The 23,970-nt window shown below is 46.6% G+C and overlaps 1 protein-coding gene across 2 annotated transcripts in view; it reads right to left on the bottom strand.

Moving 5' to 3' along the window:
• Positions 1-23,970, bottom strand: part of BRINP1 (BMP/retinoic acid inducible neural specific 1) — a 171,567-nt gene that overhangs the window by 11,012 nt on the left and 136,585 nt on the right. For both annotated transcript variants that reach the window (XM_046021693.1, XM_046021692.1), the window contains 2 exons: positions 18,619-18,855; positions 13,956-14,178 (listed from right to left, as the gene is read on the bottom strand). In XM_046021693.1, coding sequence (XP_045877649.1) covers positions 13,956-14,178; positions 18,619-18,855 — 460 coding nt within the window. The remainder of the gene's footprint in view (positions 1-13,955; positions 14,179-18,618; positions 18,856-23,970) is intronic.

The raw sequence follows: 23,970 nt of genomic DNA, 5'->3' as shown, positions 1-23,970 counted from the left end.
ACTGGATCTGAACGGTTACTAATTCCAGCAGACAGAAAGGTCAGCGTGGTCCACTAGTCTGAATAAGTGTTTATGGAGGTCAGGTAATCACTGGAGATTGAGCTCGGTCTGGCTCACAGTAGGGCCAGGGGTTATTCCCTGTGTTTCCCTGATTCTAGAACAAATACCTGGAATTATTCCATAACTGAAACTCACAGCAGCTGGCAGAATCCTCTTCCTCCCCACTTCCAATACCCATGCTGCACATTGCCCAAATAATGAAATCATATTATGGAACATTCTCTCCTGTTAACCAGCTTCCAAGAAAACAAAACAACAGTAACAAAACATGCACCTTGGTTGAAACATGTAGCAAGGGGTCAGAACATTAAGATAAATACATTAACAACTATCATGATTGACAAAAGTTCCAAAGGGCAATTGAGTATTACAAAATGCTTCTTCACAAGGTCTCTGAAGGGTGCACCTCTCCTTTTTACTAAAATTATTACACTGCAAAAAATAAATAAATAAATAAATAAATAAATAAATAAATAAACAAAAGTCACTGCATACGATGGGTGGCTCACAGATCCTCTCAGAGACAGATCTGTATTTCCTTCCCTTGAAATCTTGGCAGATTCGACCACTTTTTTGACCAATGCAAGAAGGCAGAAGCAATTTACCCTGTTTACAGACTCTGATCTCAAGGGACTTGCAGCTTCTACCTCCTGTTCTTGAAAAACTCCCTCTTGGAGCTGAGACCACTTACAAGCCATCTGACAACCCCAGGGCCACGATCCCATGAAGAAACCCGACAGAGGGAGAGGTGCACAGCCGAGTCCAGTCTCTGGCTATGTCTTCCAAGGCACCAGACACGGGAGTGAAGCTTTCTTGGAAGCTTCAGCCCAAGCCAGCTGCCGAATGAATACCAACGAGAGACTTCAAGTCAACTCCGTGTGGAACAGAATTGCTCAGCCAGTTCGGGCATGAATTGCTGACCTCGTAGATCATGAACATAATACGATGGTTGGTGCTTTAAGCCTCTATTTGGGTCAATTTATTATATAGGCAATAGATATGCAAACTACTGTATAACATCAGCCCCAAAGAGAACTGAGACCACCTCTTGCCCATTCCATTACTACCAACCTATGCTATTGTACTAGGCAGCATTCTAAATATGTCCCCTCGTTCCCCAAGATTCCAGGCACTAATCTTCAGGACCTGTGAAAATAATAAGATATCTCTCCCGTGATGGTGGTCTGTTGTTGGGCACAGCTGACCTAAAAAATATCAATTATCTCAGTGTGCCTAATCTAATCAGGCAGAAAGCTTTCTCTCACTGTCAGCAGAACGAGAGCTCTGATATCTGAAGCACAGGAAGGATCCATTGCACCTTCGTTCCTTTGAAGATTGGGGGAGTCCACATGCAGGGAGGTAAGAGCAAACACTGACTAACAACCAGCAAGGAAATGGTGACCTCAGTCCTCCAACCACAAGGAAGCGAATTCTGCCCACAACCTGCATGAGCTGGGATGTGGGTTCTGGCCCAGACCCTCCCCATCTTTATGGCTGCCTGTGAGGTATGAGCCAGAGATCCAGATATACCAAGCCCAAACTCCTGACCTGTGGAAACTGTGACATAATAAATATCTTCATTTTAAGCCTGCAAAGCTGTGGTTCTTTGTTACACAGCAATACCCAACTAATACAAGCTTCTCTGGCCAACACACTTCTCCACTTGTTTTGTTTTACTCTTTACTAAAATGACAGGAAGACATTGGCTGATCATGTAGATTCCCTGCCAATGACAACATTTTATGATGGAATAATGTTAGGTCATCTACCTTCCTGAGCCTCAGACTCCTAAGGTAAAGTGCCCCTGGTTTTTTCTGCCTCCACCATTACCCTTCACGTAGTTCCCAGCAGCTAGTCAGCACTCACTATGCATTTGTTGAATGAAGGAACGAATGGATGAATAAACGAAGATGCAGCACAAAGATTAATGTAAATATTCTTCGACAAGAGCCAAGAACTATGCCAAAGATGGCAACAGAAGTAGTAGTATCGCAAGACGCTGGGCCAGGCATGACTTTCTGGGAGCCTTAGTTTTCTTACCTGTAAATGGGGAGACTAATCCTTGCTGTAGCTCCCCGACAGGTTATCATGTGAATGGAAGGATCAAATCATTGATGGGAAAGACCTCTGCAAAGTAAAATAACCTGTACCTAAAATATTTGTCTTAGTTTACTTTGAAAGGTGAGGAATGTCCCCAGGCCTAATGGGGTAAATTTATTCTCTAATTACAGCAGAAACCGAGTACCTTCCTGCTGTTACGTTGGCTGCTGCTGGCTGGTGGTTGTGCCACCGCCCGGCAGGAGCGGCCCCTGCTGGGATGCGAAGTCATTAGCATCTGCTTCAGCAGGTGTTAGAAACTCAAGGCAAAGAAGACAAGCTAAAGGATGAGAATCTGTTGACGGGAGGGATACTTGTGGTATCACACCAAATAATCCGGGTCACTGCCTCTTCGTCTGGTGTAAAGAACTCTTTTCTAAGGCTGGGTACTGAGGAACCCAATCTCTTGAGAAACTTCAAGAAAGGGTTCTATGGCCAAATAAGTTTGAGAAACTATATTCATAGGACCCCATCTTTATTGAGGGTTTTTTTTCTTTTTTAAGTCAACATTTCCTAAACTTTTTCAATCAAAGACATCACTTCATCTCCCCCTGCCCCATCGCAATATCCTATAGGATTCACTTAGGGGAATTCATTTTTGCTTAGTTTCTACTGAGTGAAGGGACACTGTATTTATAGCAGTGAGGGGAATATTCTAATCCAAGGTTAGTGTAGCCCCCAGACCAGCAACCTCAGTATCGTCTGGGACCTAGGAACCAGCCCACACCTGCTGAATCAGAAACTCTGTGTGTGAGGCCCAGCAATCTATCTTTCGAAAAACCCTCTAGGTGGTCAGAATGGCCACTCCTGTTTGAGAGCCACTGCTGTGATCCACAGTTCAGTGGTCAAGCTCACGTCAACACAGGGAAGAAACAGTGAATCCTTTTACACCTGGGAGAGAAAGTCCATTGATTCTCTAGCTCGTATTTCAAATGGCTAGCAGAAACTTTTACTAAACCAGAACAATCCTTCTAATTTTTTTTTCTTCCAATAGCTACTCATCAGCTAAATGATAATATACAAACTCCATAGTTAGGTATTCAATTCCTCCATAGTATCATCTCAACATATGTGTCTAATCTTAACAAGAAAATCTAATCTTAAGAAGAAAAATACATAAAGAGTTAATGTTTATGGACCACATACTATATGCTAAGAACACTGCCTATATATCTTAGGTAATCTTCACAATGACTTGATGGGGAATGCCCCGTTATTATCCTCATTTTACAGGTGATGGCACTCAGGACCAGAAAACACTGAGCACACAGCTCACCCCAGGATTTAATGCCAGACTACTGGGTTCTAAGCCCATGCACTCATGTTCTTTTTTTTTTTTTTTCCTGTTTTGTGATTTCCCACTCTAGATTGAATTAATTTTACAGTCAATTCTTGATATGCCGTTTTCTGGAATAGAAAACCATTCTCTCCATCCCAAGTGCAAAGCATCATCATCCCTCAACTTCCATCTCAAAAACTCCCTCAGCAAACACTGTATCACTGTGGGCGGGGCAACTTGATCTGTCACTGTGAGCTGGGGGGATACGCGGGCTGCTGCCATCATGGAATCTGTGGTCAAGACGGGGAAGTCTGGGATGAAACACAATTGCAAATGTGCCAAGTGTTGGAAAAAACTGCCATGAGGGATGTAGTAAAGATACCCCGTAGGACTTTGCAAACTGGTCCCACGTGTCTGGGAAATCATCCCTGAGAAATGGGGGTTTGATCTGAAAGTTAGAGGATGAATAGATTAGCACAGGCAAAGAGGCGAGGGGATTCTCCAGTCTTACCCAGTAGGAATGTATTTCTCTCCCTTCTTACCTCTACTGGCCCCCAACCTATTTTTACAATAGGAACCATAACGGAATCTCTTGTATAGGCTTGTTGTAAGGATGCAATGAGTAAATATACATAAGGCACTTAAAAACGTGCCTGTGGGGCGCCTGGGTGGCTCAGTGGGTTAAGCCTCTGCCTTCAGCTCAGGTCATGATCTCGGGGTCCTGGGATCGAGCCCCGTATCGGGCTCTCTGCTTGGCGGGGAGCCTGCTTCCTCCCCTCTCTGGCTGCTGCTCTGCCTACTTGTGATCTCTCTCTCTCTCTGTAAAAAAGAAAAAAAAAAATTAAAAATTTAAAAAGAAAACCCTGCACCTGCACCCATTCCGGTCCATCCTCACAAGGGTCTCGTCTTTAAAAAAAAAAACAAAAACGTGCCTGTGGGGCGCCTGGGTGGCTCAGTGGGTTAAGCCTCTGCCTTCAGCTCATGATCTCAGGGTCCTCGGATCAAGTCCCGCATTGGGCTCTCTGCCTGCCTCTCTGCCTACTTGTGATCTCTCTCTATCTCTGCCAAATAAATAAATAGAAATCTTTAATAAAATTTAAAAATGTGCTTGATATATATGTGAACTATTATCATCATTATTTAATTTCTCTTACTGTATGACCTTGAGCAAGTTGTTCCACTCACAGGGGCAAGTTAGTAGGAGTAAGAGCTTCTGTCTCAGGACAAACTCGTGTAATTGACCTTCACGCGAGTGACTGGCCACACAGCTGACAGTCTCCCTTCCACCAGATAAATGCGTGATGCTCACGGAATACGCACGACTGGCTGGTTCTGCGCCCACAAAGCCCGCATGCCTCTGTTCCCTCCAAGTAACAAGCGCGCTTCTTCCCAAATGTTGTATTTGCCATGATTATACCATGGAAGCCAACGCCAAATAAATCGATTAAATATGAGCGGTCTTTTCTGTGGAAACTAATTTGAATTCTATGAACAAATTCTAGAAGGACATTTGCTGGGGGAAAAAAATGCCATCGATTGAAATAAAGGGGAAGTACCTGAAAATGATTAGGAGGGGATGTGAAAATCTGCAATTGTTTAGATTGTTTCCTAAGAGTCCTTGAATGGTTGCTCTACTTTGAATAAACAAAAGTTGGAAATGATATACAATGACGGGTGCGGTTTATGCAAGAAAGCCAGTAAAATGTCAAACAGAATATACCAGCACCCTCAAAAAAGATTCTGGCCCTGCTTCAAAAGGCTGGCCAAGGAATATGCATGTATATATTTTAAGTTAAAATAAAATGTGTTTAGATATGTGCGGCATGTATATACATTTTAGGATCCCCTATTTTTAACTTAACTTTTGCAATTAACTGACAAATTATTTGTCTCTAATTTTGTCTGATAAGGAGCCGTGGGCTTTGACACCTTACTATCTGCTAAAAGTGGCATACGTGTTCTTTTACTGATTTTTCAACATTAGGTATTATTTTTATCTCACCCATACCAATTAGAAAAGTGAAGCTCAGATACTTTAGCACGGGGCCAAGTTTACATTGTTAGCTAATGTACCTTCTTCTTGGCCTATCAGACTCCAGAGTGTGAAGTCTTAGGTATCTTAAATCCCACTGCCTCTCTACCATATTGTCACATGTGGTCGAGCTCACGCTTTGTCTCCTCCAGGGGAAACATCTATTTCTTGAAGGCGGAAATAGTGTCCTCACCAAATATCTAGAGTTCACTACCCCGGTGCTCCTGATTATATTAATACTGTACCTGCACATTTCTTTATAAGTTACCAAGGGTTTTCACATATATCTTATAAATTGACTGGGATGTCAACTCTACAGGTAGCTATTCTTATTATCCTGAGTGTACAGATGAGGAAACAGAGGACTCGGGTACGTTTAGAGATTTGTGGAGGTCACACATGTCATAAGTAGCAGAGCAGACACTGTCAGTCTAATAAACTAAACCTGACTTCAGTTCAATAAAATATAAGAAGTCCTATCCCTCTGCCCCACTGCAGGAGTCTATGGAGATTAAATCCCCAGGCAAGTAACTATAGGGTTCAGAGAGAAGAATCAAAACCAGTGTGGAGACTGAGGGTCATCATAATAAGGCTAACGATTATCTTGGTCACCAGAATCTTTCCATAGACACCAATTAAACACCGTGTGGAGCAGGAAATACGTTAAAAGCTGACATGGGTTCAGAAGCTATGGCCCCAGGATTGGAGCCTGAGGTGGGCGCCCCCAAGAGATTTTCATCTCAACAATGCATAATTACATTGTGCTTGGCGAAGGCCCGGACTGCTGGGTCAAGGCCATGTGAATCCGAGAAGTAAAAATAAACCAAAGACCAAGAGTCATCGGAAAATGCCAATAATTATACCGCCCGCCCTCAAGTTAAAGCCGTGGATCTGCTTTGCCTTACAACACTCTAACCTCTGCACAAATCAGGTGACAGCACGCAGCAAAGAAGCACCGAATCACACTGACATGAACTACCCACTCCGTGTTAGGGACTTTTCTTCATCTCAGTGAATTTCATAGACTCTGGGATGTGCCTATTTTTGTCCCCCTTTTGTTTCTTTGTTTCTTTTTTCTCTTTTTCTTCAATAGGGTACATTTCACAAAGTCTCATATGAAGCAAGAAATACTTTCAGGATTTGGATCCAGGTCAGCTGAAGACAATCTCCATCTGCAGTTTCCATCTGACCACAGTGCGGGGACTGTCAGTCTGAGAGCTTCAGTTTTAATCCTGGTGTGTTCACGAATCCCCCGGGTGACCTGAGACAAGTCACGTCACCCCTTCCGGCCTCAGTTTCCTCACTTATGAATGAGGAAGACAATCTAACCCTACCCAGTATATGTGGAAAAATCCTTATATTACTTATATGGAAACGGGACACCATTGTAAAATATTATGTCGCCATGCCTTTGGGACCCCATTCCAAGTAGAAAATAATTTATTTGTCCATTCAGCAAACAACGTTTTTTGAATAGCTACTGTGTGCTGATTCCCATGCCAGGAAATGAGGGTGTTAAAGTGGTCAAGAATGTGGGTTCAAACACTTGTCTGTTATGACAGTCTCATAAGACGGATAAGTGTTAATAAATAGATAAGCAAAGGTATTATTGTAAACCGAGGTTTGGGGTTTTGTTTGGGAAGTCAGGATGTTAGGAAAGCATGTCAAACAGCTCCTGACACCCTCACAGTGTAAGGAACACAGCTACTGCCGTGGAGGAAAAGGAGAGAACATTCCAGATAGAGGGAAGAGCCTCTGTGAAGCCCTACAGAGTGGGAGAAGCATATGCATTGAGGGAAATGAAAGATTAGCGGGGTTACAGCCATGTCAGCCACGAAGAGGCACACGACAGAGAGCCAGGAGGTAGACAGGGGTCAGATCGTGGCAGACCTGTAGGTCAACTTGAGATTTTGCTCTTCCTCCTAAGAGCAGAGATTAGTTACCAAAGGCTTTAAGCACGGGTGCCACGAGATGGAATTTGCTTATTATATAATCATTCTGACATTCAATCATTCAATGACATTCAATCATTCTCATGGAACATAGACTGGAAAGTGGGTACAATAGATTCTGGAAGACACAGTTAAAAGGCCATTGGAGGGGCACCTGGGTAGCTCAGTCAGCTAAGCCTCTGCCTTTGGCTAAGGTCGTGTCCTAGGCGTCCTGGGTCCGAGCCCACATTGGACTCCCTGTTCAGTGGGGAGCCTGCTTTTCCCTCTCCCTCTCCTGCTACCCCTGCTTGCTTTCTCTTGCTCTGTCAAATAAATAGGTAAAATCTTAAAAAAAAAAAAAAGGCCATTGTAATTTGGGGCAAAAGACCTTAGTTTGAACTACAGGCTACTCATTAAAACTGACTAGGACTTAATTACTGAACTTAAATCAACATTCTGGAGTTGAACTGTGGTTCTCTCAATCTCTCTGAGTGATATTTCTCCTCCACTTGGGCAAGACCTCAAGGTAACGGAGTCCAGTCGTCTTCAAATTGTTGAAGGAGAAAAGATGCCGTTATTTTCACAAGTGAGCTCTAGTTCAGACTTCCCATAAAGAACATGGGTAAAACAGCCCTGGTGAAAGGTGAGGTGTCACCGTTCACTACTCAGCTCACACCTGCCCCCGCAAGGCACACGTTTTTACACTTGGTGTCTTCTGGAGCCCCTGCTACCGACCCATTATGGATTTAACTTGCTCTATACATGCCCATACAGGCATACTATGGCCCATACAGGCCCACAAGGGCAGAGCCTCGACCCGAACTCAGGTCCCGTGGTTCAAAGCTGTGTCCTTTTCAAAAAGCACACCCTGCCGCTAAATAATGTTTCGAGGACAAATGCCCTGTTGCTTGTTTCTTTTAGTGTCTTCCAGTATTTGGTGTTGGGCTGGGAGGCCAGGTGGTCAGTCAACATTGATGGAATTGCATAGACGCCTGCTGAGTTCAGCACTGACCAAACTGATTTTCTGCTGCTTTATTCTTGCTCTTCTCCCTTCTTCCCTCCTTTCCTTCCTACCTTCCTCTCCCTGTCCCCCTTTTCTCCCTCTCTCTTGACATCTCTCTGTCCTCCTTCTTCTTTGCAAGGACAGTGGGGTGATTTCCAGCAACCATGCAGTTTGTATGTAGGCAAGGGATCTGAACATCCTGGATCATCACCTTTGGCAACAGGTAGGAGAGCCTAGAGCTTATGGGAAAGGACTGCCAGGGTTTGAATCCTGCCTCTTACCCGCGGTGTGATTTTCAGCAAGTCCATTAACATCTCTGTGCCTTAACTTCCCTACTCATAAAAAGGAATGATTTACTGCTGCCAGATAAAGTTGCCTGGGCCCCAGAGTTGATGATTCAGGGTTCCATAGCTGGGGCCATTTCCTAAATCTCAGCACACTACGTTCCAGGCTATGAAATTCTAATCTCAATCCATCACCATCCCCACGACCTTAATGAGCTAACCCTGCCTTCGGCATCATCATACACTTAAGCCACGGTGCCCTAACCAAGCACAGCTGCCTCCCTTTGCTGCTGCACACCGCTCAGGACCTCCACATGGCCCTTGACCAGCGAGACAACCAATGAGACAGCAAGACAATCCCGATCTTGCCACTTACCTGCCCTGTGACCTCGTGCAAGTTAATTACATCTCTGCCTCATCAGTTTCCGCATCTATAAGTCAAATCCAATGGCATCAAATTTGTAGAGATAGTATGAGGACTAGATGACATATTTTATATATAATATGTCATCATTCCCAACACTTAGACTTAGTAAGTATTACCACGGGCTAAGTAACTTACACGCAAATTAATCAGTGCCTCGTAAAAACTTTAAGGAAAATAGCTGGTATGTATTGTATGTTTTCCACGTGCCAGATAGTGTTCTAAGCATTTTATGTGGGTTAAAAACATCTAACCTTCAAAACAGCCTTAGGAGGTTGGCGCTCTTACTAGCCCCCTTTTACACATGAGAAAACTGAGGCTCAAAGCTGGTGCTAACTTCCCCAGGGTTGCAGGGTAAGCAGCTGACTAGCGTGGGCTTTGAACCCAGGCAGTCTGACTCTAGAATCTTTATACTTAGCCAGCTCTCCTGCTTCCTGTAATAGTTGCTCAGTAAGAGGCTGTTATGGTTTTATAATCAATCTTATTTGCCCTACAAATAAGATGGTCACCTCTAGCTCTATTTATACTCAGTTTATCTCCAAAAAAGATTCCCTCTGCCCCCAAAGACCCACACCCCCCAATATTCACTCCCTTGAATCCAGGCTGGACTTTGGCCCATAGAATATGGCGGAAGGGACTCCGTCTGACATCCAGAGCTAAGACATAAGAAGTCATACAGCTTCCTTTTGGTCTGAAGATGCTGTCGTGCTGCCAGAAGCCTGGGCCACATGGACAGGGCACGTGTAGGCAGTCTGCCCGGCAGCCTCAGCTGAACTCCCAGCAGCCTGCCAGCTGTGGGCGTGAGTCATCTCGGATGTCCAGTCCAGTCAAGCCCTCAGAGTAGCCCGGTCCCAGCCGACTTCAGAGACCCCCAGCTGTGCCCCTGTGAACCTACAGAATCCTGAGAGTTGATAACAAAGTGTTGTTTTGAGCCACTAAATCCTGGGGTGAGTCTATTGGCAGTAAGGGATCACCAGAATGCCCCTTTTGCTCTCCAGCCCCATGTGAAGGTTCCAGGATACCTTAAAACTAAGCCCCAATTATCTAGACTTGACCTACCACTTAATTTTACAGGTAAACATCTCTTTGAAGTAACATTAAAATAATTAACATTTGTTGACCTTGTGTATATTATTAAACTCTCTGTGCCTCAATTCCTTTACCTGTAAAATAGACCTAGTAAGGTAGCAAAAATGCCTACTTCCCAAGGTTGCATCGAGGAGGAAATGAGCTAATTCACCTAAGGTGCTTTGAAGAGTTCCTGGCCTTTAGAAAACATATGTAAAGTGATCGCACTCTCTTTATCTACCCCCGACCCCTCTCTTAATGGAGCAAGGCATTTTATAGGTTTTTAAAAATTGTTCGATCTTCGTCCTCATATTGAATCCGAAGGCAAGTGTTATTAACCCTTGTTGTCAGGGAGGTGCAGGGACTTCCAGAGAGCCTCATGGTGAATGATGGAGCCATGATGTGGACCCCAGTCCATGTGGGGTTAAAGCCCTGTGCCCTGTCCCTCTCCCACCCCTGTCTCAACAGCATCACCCCCTGTGATGCATGCAAGCATCCCGGACACATGGGAGCGATGGCATCTGCTTGGTGGACTCCTCTCCCCTGGAACTGGGCTCACGGACTAATTACAGCAGAGCAGTGGCCTCATTTGCAAACTTCAGCTCGCTCAGCTCAGGTGGCCCAAGGTCCCCTGTGTTAGCACCTTTGTCTGACACCGCTCCGTGGCAGGGAGGTGCCCTGCCTGCTGGTGTGAGAAACACTCATTAAAGGCTCCAATTCGGATGTCAGGAAGCCGCTCACAGCAGCAAGGAGGTTCAGCTCTCCTGGGAAGGCTTCAGAGGAATCCACGCGGTGCCGAGTTCCCGTACCTGGCACCCCCCAGTACCCGGCATTCAATAGTTGTTAAATGAACATAATTGACTGACTTGCCCAGGTGGAATTCTAGACATCCTCTCCAGGTGAGTAGAGGAGGGATGCTGTGATTAGGGCAAGTTTTCTCATCTCGGGAGGAGACACGGCAACACTGCGAGCTGTGTTTGAAGGTGCCGGTGGCGGAGGGACATTTCTGGCCTGATAGCTCACGTGGGAAGAGATTCGGGCATCTGCACTTGGAACAGGAAAGTGACTGGCTGAAGGTCACACAGCTCGCTGATGGGAAGGCAGGATCTCGATCTAGACCCCTGATTCTGTGGGGGGTTCCTCCCTTTCCTCCGCTTCACTCTTGGCAGAGAGAAAGGGACTTTGAAGATGTCACTAAGTTAAAATTAGGTCATTGAGGGGAGCCTCAACCCAGTAGGACTAGTGTCCTTCTAAGAAGAGACTGGGACACCGAGATGCACAGAGGGAATGCCACGTGAGGCCGCAGGGAGAAGGTGGCCATGTAGAACCAGAGAGAGAGGACGGAGAAGAAACCAGCTCTGCTGACACATCAGTCCCAGACGTCCGGCCTCCAGAATGATGAGAAAATAAATTTCTGGTGTCTAAGCCACTCAGTCTGTGGCACTTTTCTACGACAGTCCTGCCAAGCTAATTTTATGTATACATGGAGCTTTTCGTGATTGCTACCAGAACCCTTCCTCTGAACGATATCCTTCACAGCATGGTTTACTGTGCTCAACTCTGACCGCCCCTCCACCATGCCCGAGGCGGGTCACATGACAGAAGCCTAGATGAAATCTCCGTTAGGCCCTCGCTCACGATGGCGATTTGGGCACCGGCTGCAGGTGACGAGGAAGCCATTTTGTGACTGGAGCCCTTTCCTAGTTCCCCGCTCTTGAGGCACTACAACACGTGAGCAACGGGCACAGCAAATTCTATTTGGTTCATAAAGTAAATGATCCCAAACTCGTGCTAAGTGATGGGTTCAGAGTTGGAAGGAATGGGAAAAACAAAGATGAGCGCAGACAAGTGTATACGGAGATTTCATAGTGGAGAAGTAAGGAAGACTGGCAGGGGTTTTTAAAGTAATGTGGACTTGGGGTGCCTGGGTGGCTCAGCGGATTAAAGCCTCTGCCTTCAGCTCAGGTCATGATCTCAGGGTCCTGGGATCGAGCCCTGCATCAGGCTCTCTGCTCAGTGGGAAGCCTGCTTCCCCCACCCCCTGCCTGCCTCTTTGCCTACTTGTGATCTCTGTCCATCAAATAAATAAATAAATAAATCTTAAAAAAAAAAAAAGTAACGTGGACTCAAAATTAGGAGCCTTCTGTATTGGCTGGTGCAATCAGGACAGACTCCATGGAGGAGGTAGCATTTGATCTGGGTCTGAACAAATAAGAGGAAAACAAGCAGGTGCACAGAGGTGGCTGGGAGGAGTGAGATGCTTAAGAGAGCATAGTGGTCTTTAACCTCTGAGTGCCTGTAGAGCAGGATGATGAAGAGCACAGTATCTAGAATCAGGGAACCGGGGAATCTGGTCTCTTCCTCTTCTGGCAGGGCTGCCAAACCTCAGCACCCCGACTTCTTGGAGAAGGTAAGTCTTTGTTGCGGGGACTGTCCTTGTGCGGGAGCATGCCCACATTCATTACATTCCCGAACACAAAATTCCTGAAGACAGAAACGTCTTCCGACCTTTCTAACTGTTCCGTGGAGACGGAGTCGTCTCCAGCTGGGGACTGCTGATGTGCGCTGCAGCTCTGGACCCGTCACTCGACCTCTCTGCGCTTGTCCTTCGATCTGCACAAGGGGCATTAACAACCGTATGTATGAACATGTGGCTGACAGTGAACTCGTTAAGGAAATGTGACTTCGCCTTACTCTTGCGTTTATTTTTTTAGATGTTTATTTATTTGAGAGAAAAAGAGCGAGCAGGGGAAGGGGCAGAGGGAGAGACTCCTGCTGAGGGCAAAGCCCAACCCAGGCCTTTATCTCAGGAGCCAGGAGTCAGGACCTGAGGTGAAACCAGTAGTCAGCCGCTTAACTGACCGAGCCACCTAGCGCCCCTTAGCCTTACTCTTTTACGGAGTGGACCTCTTCTCTCTGAATAAAGTTGAACCCAAAACCCCCACGTGTGGAATGAATAAAGGCACAGCCGTGCTGGCTGAGGCGGAGTGTGGGGCCCCCTCGCCGGCCTTCTGCGGGCTGGTGACCCCTTTGTGGGGCTGCGAGAGGAAAGGCCCAGAGACAGCCCATACATGCCCTGCGAAAACGGAGTCTGAAAGGCCTGGGTTTGAATCTGGACTCCTTCCTGTTGGGTTCCAGAGACCGTAAATAAACCCGGAGATCTGGGAAGAAAGACAGGGGAGCTTGGTCTTGTCAGCCCAGAGGGAGGCAAGGGAGACATCCAGGCATTTAAGGAGGCTCTCACTCTCAGGTGAGAACCTTGCACTCCCATGACCCAGCCAGGGAGGGCCTCCTTAAATGGTTCCTGGGCTGTGCCTTGTTTGCTCTACTGACTCCAGCCCCCCATGAAAGGCCCTCCACAGGTAGCTGACCCATTAGTTAACCAGTTTCTTCACCATGGAAGATAGGGATGCTCAAATCTGCTTTGTCAAGTAATTTTAAAGTTAAATAGATAATACACTGTGAGCTCCCAGAAGAATGTCACCTAGCAAACAGGGCTCTTGTCGGTTCCCTTCCACAGTCTGAGGGATCAGACCGGATGCAGAGGCTGGAAGTTTGGGGCACATTTAGAAAACAGTGAGAAATCCAAGGAGAGCCCAATCAGTAGCAGCGAAGTCAGAGAGGATCCAGGAAACAGCTGGTCTGGGTCATGCAATGCCTAGCTGGCCACCTGTAAGGGCATCTCCCGCTTGGCATTCCCGGCGGGGGATGTGGGGACAGGAGGAAGCTAGCCCCCGGTCTGAGCCTGCAGATGGGGCAGGCGGACGCCACACTTACCTCTCCCGAGGCAGCTGGTGGTTGGGATTGTGACGGCAGCGGACGCTGAGGCCGAAGAGCTTGCGGGCTGTGCGCTGGATCTTCTGCCTCTGGGCCTCAGTGGCGCTCTGCAGGAGCTTGTACCGGTTCTGCAGGTCCCAGTCATTGCCCCAATGCTGATGGATACTCCCGATGGTCAGGAAGTGGTTGCTGGGGAGACGCTTCATGAAGGATTTAAACTCATCTAGCAAGAGACAGAGGCCAAGAAATGCTGAGTGCCGGGCACTTCCCCTCTGAGGTTGCCTCCAACGCTTAGTCCCACCTATGAACACAGCAGGCTTGCAAATAAAACTCCCTCCTCTGGGGCCCAGGAATGCTGCTGTTGCTCCAGCCCTCTCTGTTCTGACCACGCCATGCAAGGGCCTCTCCACCTTCACGGAAGGTCCTTTTCCTTTGCTCACAAGGGAGTGGGTCCCCATGGAAAAAAGGGTTGCCCAGACTTTGGTCATCAGCTTGATAATGATAGTCACATCTCATTTGTCCTTCTAGTTACTTATTTTTTTTTCAAATCAATTAAACCACTTTATTTTTTTTTTTGCATTGGAAAACCTCCATCACGTGCTCTCAATAGAATGGGAGCGATAAAGCCGGACTAATTGAACATAATAAAAAATAATAATAATAAAGTTAAAAAGAATAAAGTGGGAAACACAAATTTGACAAAAACCGTTTTAACAGACCTTGGGCCGATACTCTTGCTGGCTAAATGCTTGAACCCCTGCACATGCTCTCGCTGAGACGCACAGGAAGGTCATGAGTGGTAGATAGGTGTTAAACTACATTAGCACCAACTCGAAAGTTCTCTTTGGTGTCATCCACAGGGCGGAGGGAGAATGGAGATGGGTCAGGCTCCCCACTGTGTGATCCAATCCTGCTGGAGGTTGCCTGTGTACTCGTTCACGTCACGTCCCATTTTGGGGACACCCCAGCTTAAGAGATGGGGCAAATCTTTTGTCTCTGGGGTAAGTTTTCTGCCTCAGGGTGTGTGGGGTCTGTGTTTCAGAGTTTCAGTGTTTGCTACAACTTGACAGGGCCTCAGAGACTCCCTAGGCTAGTTTTCTGGTTCTGCACAGAGGGAAACTGAGGCCCGGAGTGGGGAAACGATTTTCTGAAGGTAGAACAGCCTGCAAGTGACAAGAAGCAGGACTCAAATCTGAGCAGTTTTTTTAATATAATATTCACCCCTGCCATCCCTACCCCCCACTATTGGGGAAAATATTAAGAGGTTGATCATATTACAGGGGAAAAAAAAGCTAAATGCTTAGGGATCTATATCTATCTCTCTATCTATCTCTCTATCTTTGCAGCTTAGAACTTTCACTTCACATTATAAAACCTACAAGGAAATTTCAGATCCATTAGGCATTCATTTTATTTTTAAAAATGCCTACATAGCTTTCTATAAGCACCATGCTCAGTCTGAAACACCTAACCCATATAAGTGATTTTACAGTAAACCTATGCTGTGGGTACTTTCAGTGCCTCCTTTTACAGAAACTAGGACACAGAGAAGTCAGTTAAATCCCCAAGGTCACACAGCCAGTAAATGGTAGAGTTAGAACTCTGGCCAGGCTCTGAATTGTATGCCCTTCCTCAGCACTATTCACTTACTCTCGACACGTAAGGAGGACCGGTGGATTGGGAGAAAAACAAGTAAATAAAAGGTGCTCAGAACAGGAATCTCGGACTCCCACCAAACTTCCGGCATGTCATTACTGACAGTCGGACATGTCGGAGACCAAACCACATCTCGTTCCCTCGGCAGCTGTACGACCATCATGCTTTCAATACCTCAGTTTCCCCATCTGTCAAACAGGTATCCCGGCACCCCATGCAAATCTGGAGAGAGTGACATCAGACTATCTCTGTCTCAACAGTTCTCGACGTACAGGAAGTGTTCAGGGGTGTGTGGCAGTGTCCGACTGGAAGGAGGGGGCTGGCCTGAAGGACTCTGTGCTCTTTGGCTGCCCCCGTGGAAGATATGCCGCCCTCCTGTGGAAGGCTATGTTAACCTCGAAGGACATAACAGTCATTTCAATGAACCTGAATCTGGGTCAGATAGGGGTATATAATTTAAAAAATTAAAATGATTTGATTTTCTTGACTCAAAGTAGAATGGTTCCCTCCCAGTAAAGGAGGTGTAGACAGACCCCTTTTTGGGTGTGTAAACTAGATTGGTTCTATCTGACCACCAGCACTCTGGCCATGAAGGAATCATTGGCTTTTCCCTTTTGGCTGGTCATTAATCCCTCCAAAGTGCCTGGTTGGCTGGGGCATTAAGGCCATTGCCTGAAATGAAAAGGAGGAAAATCCACACACACAAGCCACATACACATGTGGAGATGGGTGGGCTTGTCTTAATGCGTAAAATAAAACCATTCCAAATGGATTAGTACAGGATATCTGGAGTGCGTGTGTGTTCTTGTGGAGAGAAAGTGTGCCACGGAAATCATTTCTGTGGCCTATTCAACTACTCTGCGACTTCTCATCTGTGTCTCCTGACCCACCCCCCAGCCAACCCACTGAAAGTGGTTTCTCTTCCTTGGGAATAAGATTAGATACTAAGGACCTTTCCTGCGTTGCACACAGCCAACGTTCCCCTCTGCTTTTTAGCAATCGGCGGAATCTCTGCAAAAACATTTTATCAAATGCTTCTTTCGTTTGAGGCCAAATAATGGTCATCAACATTTCCATCACGAGCCTCTCTGCTCTGAATCCCTGGGACTTTTTAAATGGACAGATGGGTGCAGGTTCCTAGGGCGGCCCCAGCTCCATTCAAGCTGCAGGAAAGCGGGCTTGCTTGTGCATCGTGGGCTCCACATGCTGGCTGGGGGCTGAGTTCATGAAAACCAGCGGTTTTCCAACACGGCTCAGTATGGCTCAGCTTTCACCTGGGGTGCACAGCGGCTCCAAGGTATGATTTTGTCTGATCAAAGGCTTTCTCTGTGAAACATTTAAATGAATTCAAATATCAAAACCACAAACATGTCCTCTCAATTATCAGATGAGGGAACTGAGGCCTCGGGGGTAAAGAAGAATTAATAAAGTTCCAGAAGCTCTTACAGGCACTGGATTTGGAATCAGGGATTCCATTACCGACCCTGTCATTTGCTAATGATGGGACCCTGGTTAAGACACTGGGTCTTGGCACCCTCCATCCTCTAGGATACAGGAACAATACTACTCACTATAATGCAGTTGTTGTGATAAATTTAAGGAATGTTAAGTTAAAAAAAAAAAAAAAACTATAACGCATATGTCCATTTATTTAGCTAGCAGATATCTGAGCCGGTGTTAAATGCCAAGTGTTTACTTGGCATCTCTTCGTGGAAATCTCAAGGCTTCCCAAGCTTTTAATGTCCAATACTGAGCACACAGTCTTTTTTTCCAAACCTCCCAAGGTGTTCTAGCTCGGTGAATGGTACCAGCATCCATCAAATTGTCTAACTAACATACCTAAAAAAAGTTATTGAATCTCAACATCCAACTCTTCAACTCACAGAGCCAATGTAACATCAAACCCTAACTATTTCAGCATCTCTGCACCTCCCCCATTTTTCCCACCTATACCATCGTGCTAACCATGTCGCTGTCTTCTCCTTCCTAGGCACCCTGGGATGGCCTCCCACTGGCTGACCTGCACTCACCCACTGATTTCTGCGTCTCAGATGCTCTCCCCCAACTCCCCTCTCCTGATTCACCCAACCGGCTTGGTCACGTCAGCTTCCCTCTGCATGGATTCACTCCTTCTTTTTTTTTTTTTTTTTTTAAACATTTATTTGACAGAGACAGATCACAAGTAGATAGAGAGGCAGGCAGAGAGAGAGAGAGAGGGAAGCAGGCTCCCTTCTGAGCAGAGAGCCCTATGTGGGACTTGATCCCAGGACCCCGAGATCATGACCTGAGCCGAAGGCAGCGGCTTAACCCACTGAGCCACCCAGGCGCCCGGATTCACTCCTTCTTCACACACCTGATTAAAATGCCGTAACTATTTGTATGGTCATATGATTCATGTCTGGCTTTCACATTCACTAGAAGCTCCACGGAGGCAGAGTTCCAACTTTGCCCCTCATCCACTTTATGGCCCTGGGAGGCTGACTTTCCCCCCCTGAAATTCATGACCTGGAATTTTCTTAACCTCGAAAAGCAGGAAATAGTACCTGAAAAGTCACTTGAGCTTTGACAAGCTATGGATTCTTTGGATATCCATATCTGTATCGCTCTCTACCTACATGTGCATGTATGAAAATGTACATACATATACTTACACACATATGTTATTTATTTAGATACACACACACTCAGGGATCAATACAGACATTTTGACTCTTCATTCTCCAGAAGCTTCTCTGTGTTATGGGGCATTACTCTCTCTATCTTCTGGGTACCGTAGAGACAATACCTCTTAGGACCACAAACTCAATTACGTGATTCATGACTCCATGCGATGGACTGACTGAGTACCTCCTCCATGACAGCTACTACATGGGGCTCCAGTCCCTCCCACGTGAAAGAGTTGGGGGTCACTGACTGTTCCCTCACAGTGGGTCCTAATTCCAGTTAGACCGTTTTCTTTCCTGGTCTTGGCTCGGGACCATTGAGATAGTACTACTAGGTTCTCTACCTGAATTCTCCAGGTCCTTATAAGCTTCGGCCCAAGACTTGGCCATGTTGGCCAGCGTGTACTCCATGATCTGGATGTCGGTGATGGGGCAGTTGCATTGCGGGAACTCCTCCGCACACTGACATCTACACTGGCTGTTCTGACACACGTACTCCCCCTCACCGTTGCACATGATGTAGCTCAAGGCCGACTGGACAAACTTCTCTTGCAGATACTGAGGGAAGATGATCTGAAGACCTGTTTGAGAATAGCGAGAGGGAAAAAAAAGAAAGGTTAAAGAAGGTGTTTCATTAACAGTTTTGAAAGGTGATGCGTAGGAATCCGAAGCTGCTAGCCTTCTCCCGTGTCCTGTAACCAAAACAGTTCTGGGTCTGCCTGGGTCCAGACCGGGCCCCACTGGCAAGGCCTCCAGCTGCAATGCTCCTACTTAGACTTCTCCAAGTCATGACCTTGGCCACCCCTGAAAGGCATACCTTTTTTTTTTTTTTTTTAAGATTTTATTTATTTATTTGACACAGAGAGAGATCAAAAGTAGGCAGAGAGGCAGGCAGAGAGAGAGAAGGAGGGAAGCAGGCTCCCTGCTGAGCAGAGAGCCCAATGCGGGCCTCTATTCGAGGACCCTGAGATCATGACCTGAGCCAAAGGTAGAGGCTTAACCCACTGAGCCACCCAGGTGCCCCTGAAAGGCATACTTTATTCTGCTACAGTAGGACTGAGGCCAGAGCTGGATGTGGAGTACACCTTTCCCATCTGGGGACAAAACCCTTAGTGAAAGCGCACGATCATTGTTTATTTTATTTTTGTTCTTATTTCCTTCATTCTTTTTGTGTTCCTTTCTTCAAATATTTATGAACTCTATTTATGTAGCACAGGTCCTAAGCTAGGCACTAGGTCTATAGAGATAAAAAAGACATGATCCTTGCCCTTGGCGAGTTTACAGTGTAATCGGCAGGGATAGACATGGACACACATCACCCTAACATCGCTTTATAGACCTGCAGCAGAGACGGCCGTGGGAGGTGACCCGACAGCGGAAGGCTGCAAATAGCAAGGCTCGGATAGCAGGGAAGCCTTTACAGGGGAGACGGTACTGGGGCTGCCTGAAAGGTAAATAAGAGATCCTCATGTGAAAAGAAGAACAGGAAGTGCCTTCTAAGGAAAGGAACAGCAAGAGTGACGAGGTGTATGTCTGGGAGTTGCTGGCGAATGGAATGAATTTGGATGGCTGGGGGTGCCGTGCTGTAGGGGAACAGGTGCCAAAGGGCTCAGGGCAGTATCGTATGCTAAGGAATTTGGAGTTCATCCTGTGGATAATGGGGAGACACTGGTAAATTACAAGCATGAGAGTAATATAAGGAGTCATATAAGAGTATAAGAGTCAGAGTAAGAATAAGAGTAACATAAGGACAGTGGTATAATTTAGCAAGACCAGTGCATCATAAAAATAGTATCAGTGCAGGATGACATCAGAGAGGATTTTTTTTTCTTCTTTGCTCTAAACTCAAAGAGGCCAGGCCCCCTGGAGGGGAAGTGACAAGCCCAAGGCTAGAGGACGAACACTCTGAACCACACCTCGTACCCTTTCCTCTACACCTGCTCAATTGAAGTCTTAATCCTGACAGCGGAGGACGGAGAAGGGTTTCTCTGCGCATGAGCACTACTCCCATGCCTGTGGTGGGAGCAGAGCAGACCATGGCCCAGGGCGTGGAGCTAGAAAGACAGCTCTGGGCTAAATGAATTCCTGGAAGCACTTTCACCTAAGACATTTCTCTCTGCCTCATCTGGGACTGCCGACAGTTTCAGCCGGGAATGCATATGCGGGTAACGGTTTAATGACCCACTGTGTGAAAAGTGACTGTTCTCGGGGATGGCATGTTCTTCTCATTCATGCTTCAGGGACACCCCCTCGAGGTCCTGCTCCTCAGGGGTTTGCGGAATATGCTCGGCATTTCTCTCCTTCTGCTTCACAGTTGTGTTTCTACACACCCCCTCAAATTATTTTTGAAAAAATAAAGTGCCATCCTTTCAACCTGTCTTCATCAGGCAGCTAAAAGCGACTGTGTTCAGAAGAGCACTGTGGGGACGAAGATGGTACCTCCAGCAAAAGCCTTAAGGCAGGGACCCAGGAGGCAGTTAAAAGCTGGGCACTGCTAGGCAGGCCCCTCTACGTATTCCCCACTCATCTCGGGCAAGTCCCTCAAACTGTCTTAAGGCTCTACTTCTTTCTTTTGTAAAATGGAGATGCTTTTAGTACCTCCATCAGAAGGTTGTTGAGAGGGCTAAGTGAAGGAATCCCTGAAGACCGTCCAGAACAGCTCCTGGCACATGGCAAGCAAATAGTAAATGTTACCATTCTTATCTTTTAAAAGGATTTATTTATATTTGAGAGAGAAAGAGAGAGCAGGGGGAGGGAGAGAGAGAATCCACAAGAAGAGTGTCCACTCCACACGGTAGCCTGATGCGGGGCTCGATCCCACAACTCTGAGATCATGACCTGAGCCGAAATGGAGTCAGACGCTTAACGGTATGAGCCACCCAGGTCCCTGAATTCATTCCTGTATGTGATGATGATGATGATGATGATGATGATGATGATGATGATGATGATATCCCTCCCGGGACTGATATTTTTTAAGGCGCCAACAGAACCTTCAGGTTAGATGAACAACAGCTGTGAGTATTTAATCAGAAAAAGAAAATCCTCAGCAGGGCGTCTCAAGCTGTTTGCAGGACTTCACGAGATGCAGAGTTTAGAACTCCATGTCCTGTTGAAGGCATGGCAGTGGGGGGTACGCTGTTCAGGAAGGCGGATCTGTTTCGGTCCCCATGGAACGTATTCTAACGGACAGAAGGAGCTCTAGGGCTTGGGTGCTACGGGCTCCAAGACTGGGGTGAGCTGCACACGGGTGGGCAAGGGGTCCACGTGTGGCTGAGCGACGGCTGGGGCAGGCTCACCGTGCAAGAGGGTGATGCAGACACCCAACGACGGGGCCAAGCACATCGAGCAGCAGAGTCCCTTCTCAGCTAAGTCTCCAGTTCCTTCAGATTATGCATTTATGGAGTCATTTTATCTGTATCATGGTTTTCACTTCCAAAGCAAAATTTATTTTTAGCTGATCCCAATCCCCTATAGGCATCTGAGTCTATGGATTGGGGTTAAGTTTCTGTTGGAACTCTATAGACTCTCCTCTCAGTCCTATTTTTCTAGCTTGCTCATCATTTTCTTTCTCCCTTTTGTAGGGGATAAAATATTCTATTCTTGGTCCCAGCCCAAAAGGAATTTGGGGAGAGCATTTTTAGAAAATTGCGTCAAATCATTTCTCCGTTTGGCAAGGATACAAAAGGCAGTATTACCTACCCCATTTAATGCAACTGAACACAGATGAAGTTTGGGGTTGGGGGGTTTCTGGGAGCAGCTGAAACATAAAACCAATTGCTCTTTAAAAATGGAAACTCAGATCATGCCGAGCTGTCTCTGAGGCAGAATCTCCTGGGCAATTTTGAAAGAGAATAATGAAGACGTAGCAATTAAAAAGCACTTTTCTGCAAAATGTCATTACTGTTTAAAGTTACATAACCATTTCTACGGCAGCGGAGGTTCACAGAGCAGTCACCGCCGGAGCGGTCTCCTGATGACCTGTGTCCAACAAAGAGGTCCATTGCTGACCTCCAAATTGGCGCCTGAGTCCTGCCGGCTTCAATGGGAGTCATAAATAACTTGGAGGGGGACTTGGCCTGTGGAGCCACTGTTTGAAAGATATACAGCTGCCGGCTGGGGTGGAATATTCTGGCCCCTCAGTTCCCAAAGACACACAGAGGGTGGGGGGAGGAGGAGGAAGGGAGAGACAGTGAGAGAGAGAGAGGCCACCGTTATTGCCGAGCATATAAATTTTGCCTCAAAAGTTCCGGAAGGCAATAGCTGAGAGTTTCACTTGAACACCAAGTCGCTCGTGCTGAACATATGGGATCTCTCCCCCTAATCTCATTATATTTTTTTTTAAAAAATCTTGTTATACTTTAAATTGGAATGTTTCACTGTTCTGCGAAGTGAGTGGGCAATGTAGATGTGGGAACAACCACGTCATCTTCGTTCTCTTCTCCTGATTTTTGCCCCATCTCCCTTAGTCTTCCTCCCACCCACCTTCAACACAGGCATCTCACAATCTTTTCCCGTATTTTACATACAGTCTTTGTGTGCGGAACAATGATTTCTCCTCTCTGTCGCACGGGAGGATATCTCTATCCCCTTCTCTTTTCCCTCCCTCCTCCCCTCCCCAAGGGATGCCCTTGTCCTGCAATCCAGACCTTCCTAGATCACCCAAATTAAAACGCTTCTTTTATTTTCATTATAGGATTAGTTACCAGTGAAAGTGATTTTATTAATTTGTTTTCATATTTTCATCTCCCTCATTAATGAGTGGGCTTCAGGGGCACAGGGGCCTTGTCTGTTTCCCTCACACTCTCCCTCAGAGTATAAATTAAAGCCAAGCCAGTAGAGGCTCCAGACACTCATTTGTTGGATTTTCACTCAACAGCTATTCTCTTTCTCACTCTGACTGGAAAAAAAGAAAAGAAAAGGAAAAAAAAAAAGTGGTCCCTAGGCACTTGGAGGATGTTGGAATTGGCCCAAAGCTGGCCTGAAGTTCCACCACCAAAGTAACAGACTCGAATAGTGACTGGGTTTTGGAACACGTTAGGGCTCTTGCAGCTCAGGGGCAAGAAAGAGCAGGACCAGAGACACCTCCTGCCTCAGTGTCCCCAGGGTGGCTCCGGCGTAGAGCGGCCTTGGCAGATGTCTTAGCCTCTCGGAAGCCCAGGCTCCCTGCCTGTCAGGCTCAAGCCCCAGGACTGCTGTGAGGCACAGACGAGGGGGGAGAGGCATAAACAGCACTCAGTCAGAAGCTGGCTGCTACGGGCTGAACATTTGTGTCCTATGTCAATGGAAGCCCAAGCCCCCAGAGCGATGGTGTCAAGAGGCAGGGCCTCGGCAGGAGAGGAGGTTTACATCAGGTCACAAAGGTGGGCCTCTGCGACAGGATTAATGATCTCGTAAGAAGAGTAAGAGACGGGAAAGTCTCTCCCTCGCCCTCTCCCTCCACGGACTCACACGAAGGAGGCCACATGTGCACACAATGAGAACACAGCTGTCCGCCAGCCGGGAGTGTGCCTTCACCAGACCCCGAATTTGCTGGCATCATGATCTCAGAGCCTCCTGAACTGGAAAGGGAAGGTCTCTCATTCAAATCACGCAGTCTATGGTATTTTGCCACAGCAGCCCAAGCAGACGAAGACAAGAGCATAAGTAAGTGTTCACTAAACACTAGGCTTTCCCATGTTTGCCACATCAGAACA

The sequence above is a fragment of the Meles meles genome, chromosome 11 (assembly GCF_922984935.1).
Source record: "Meles meles chromosome 11, mMelMel3.1 paternal haplotype, whole genome shotgun sequence".
Taxonomy (NCBI): Eukaryota; Metazoa; Chordata; class Mammalia; order Carnivora; family Mustelidae; genus Meles; species Meles meles.
The sequence above is the reverse complement of the archived record's forward strand: the minus strand, read 5'-3'. Positions and strand labels throughout refer to the sequence as shown.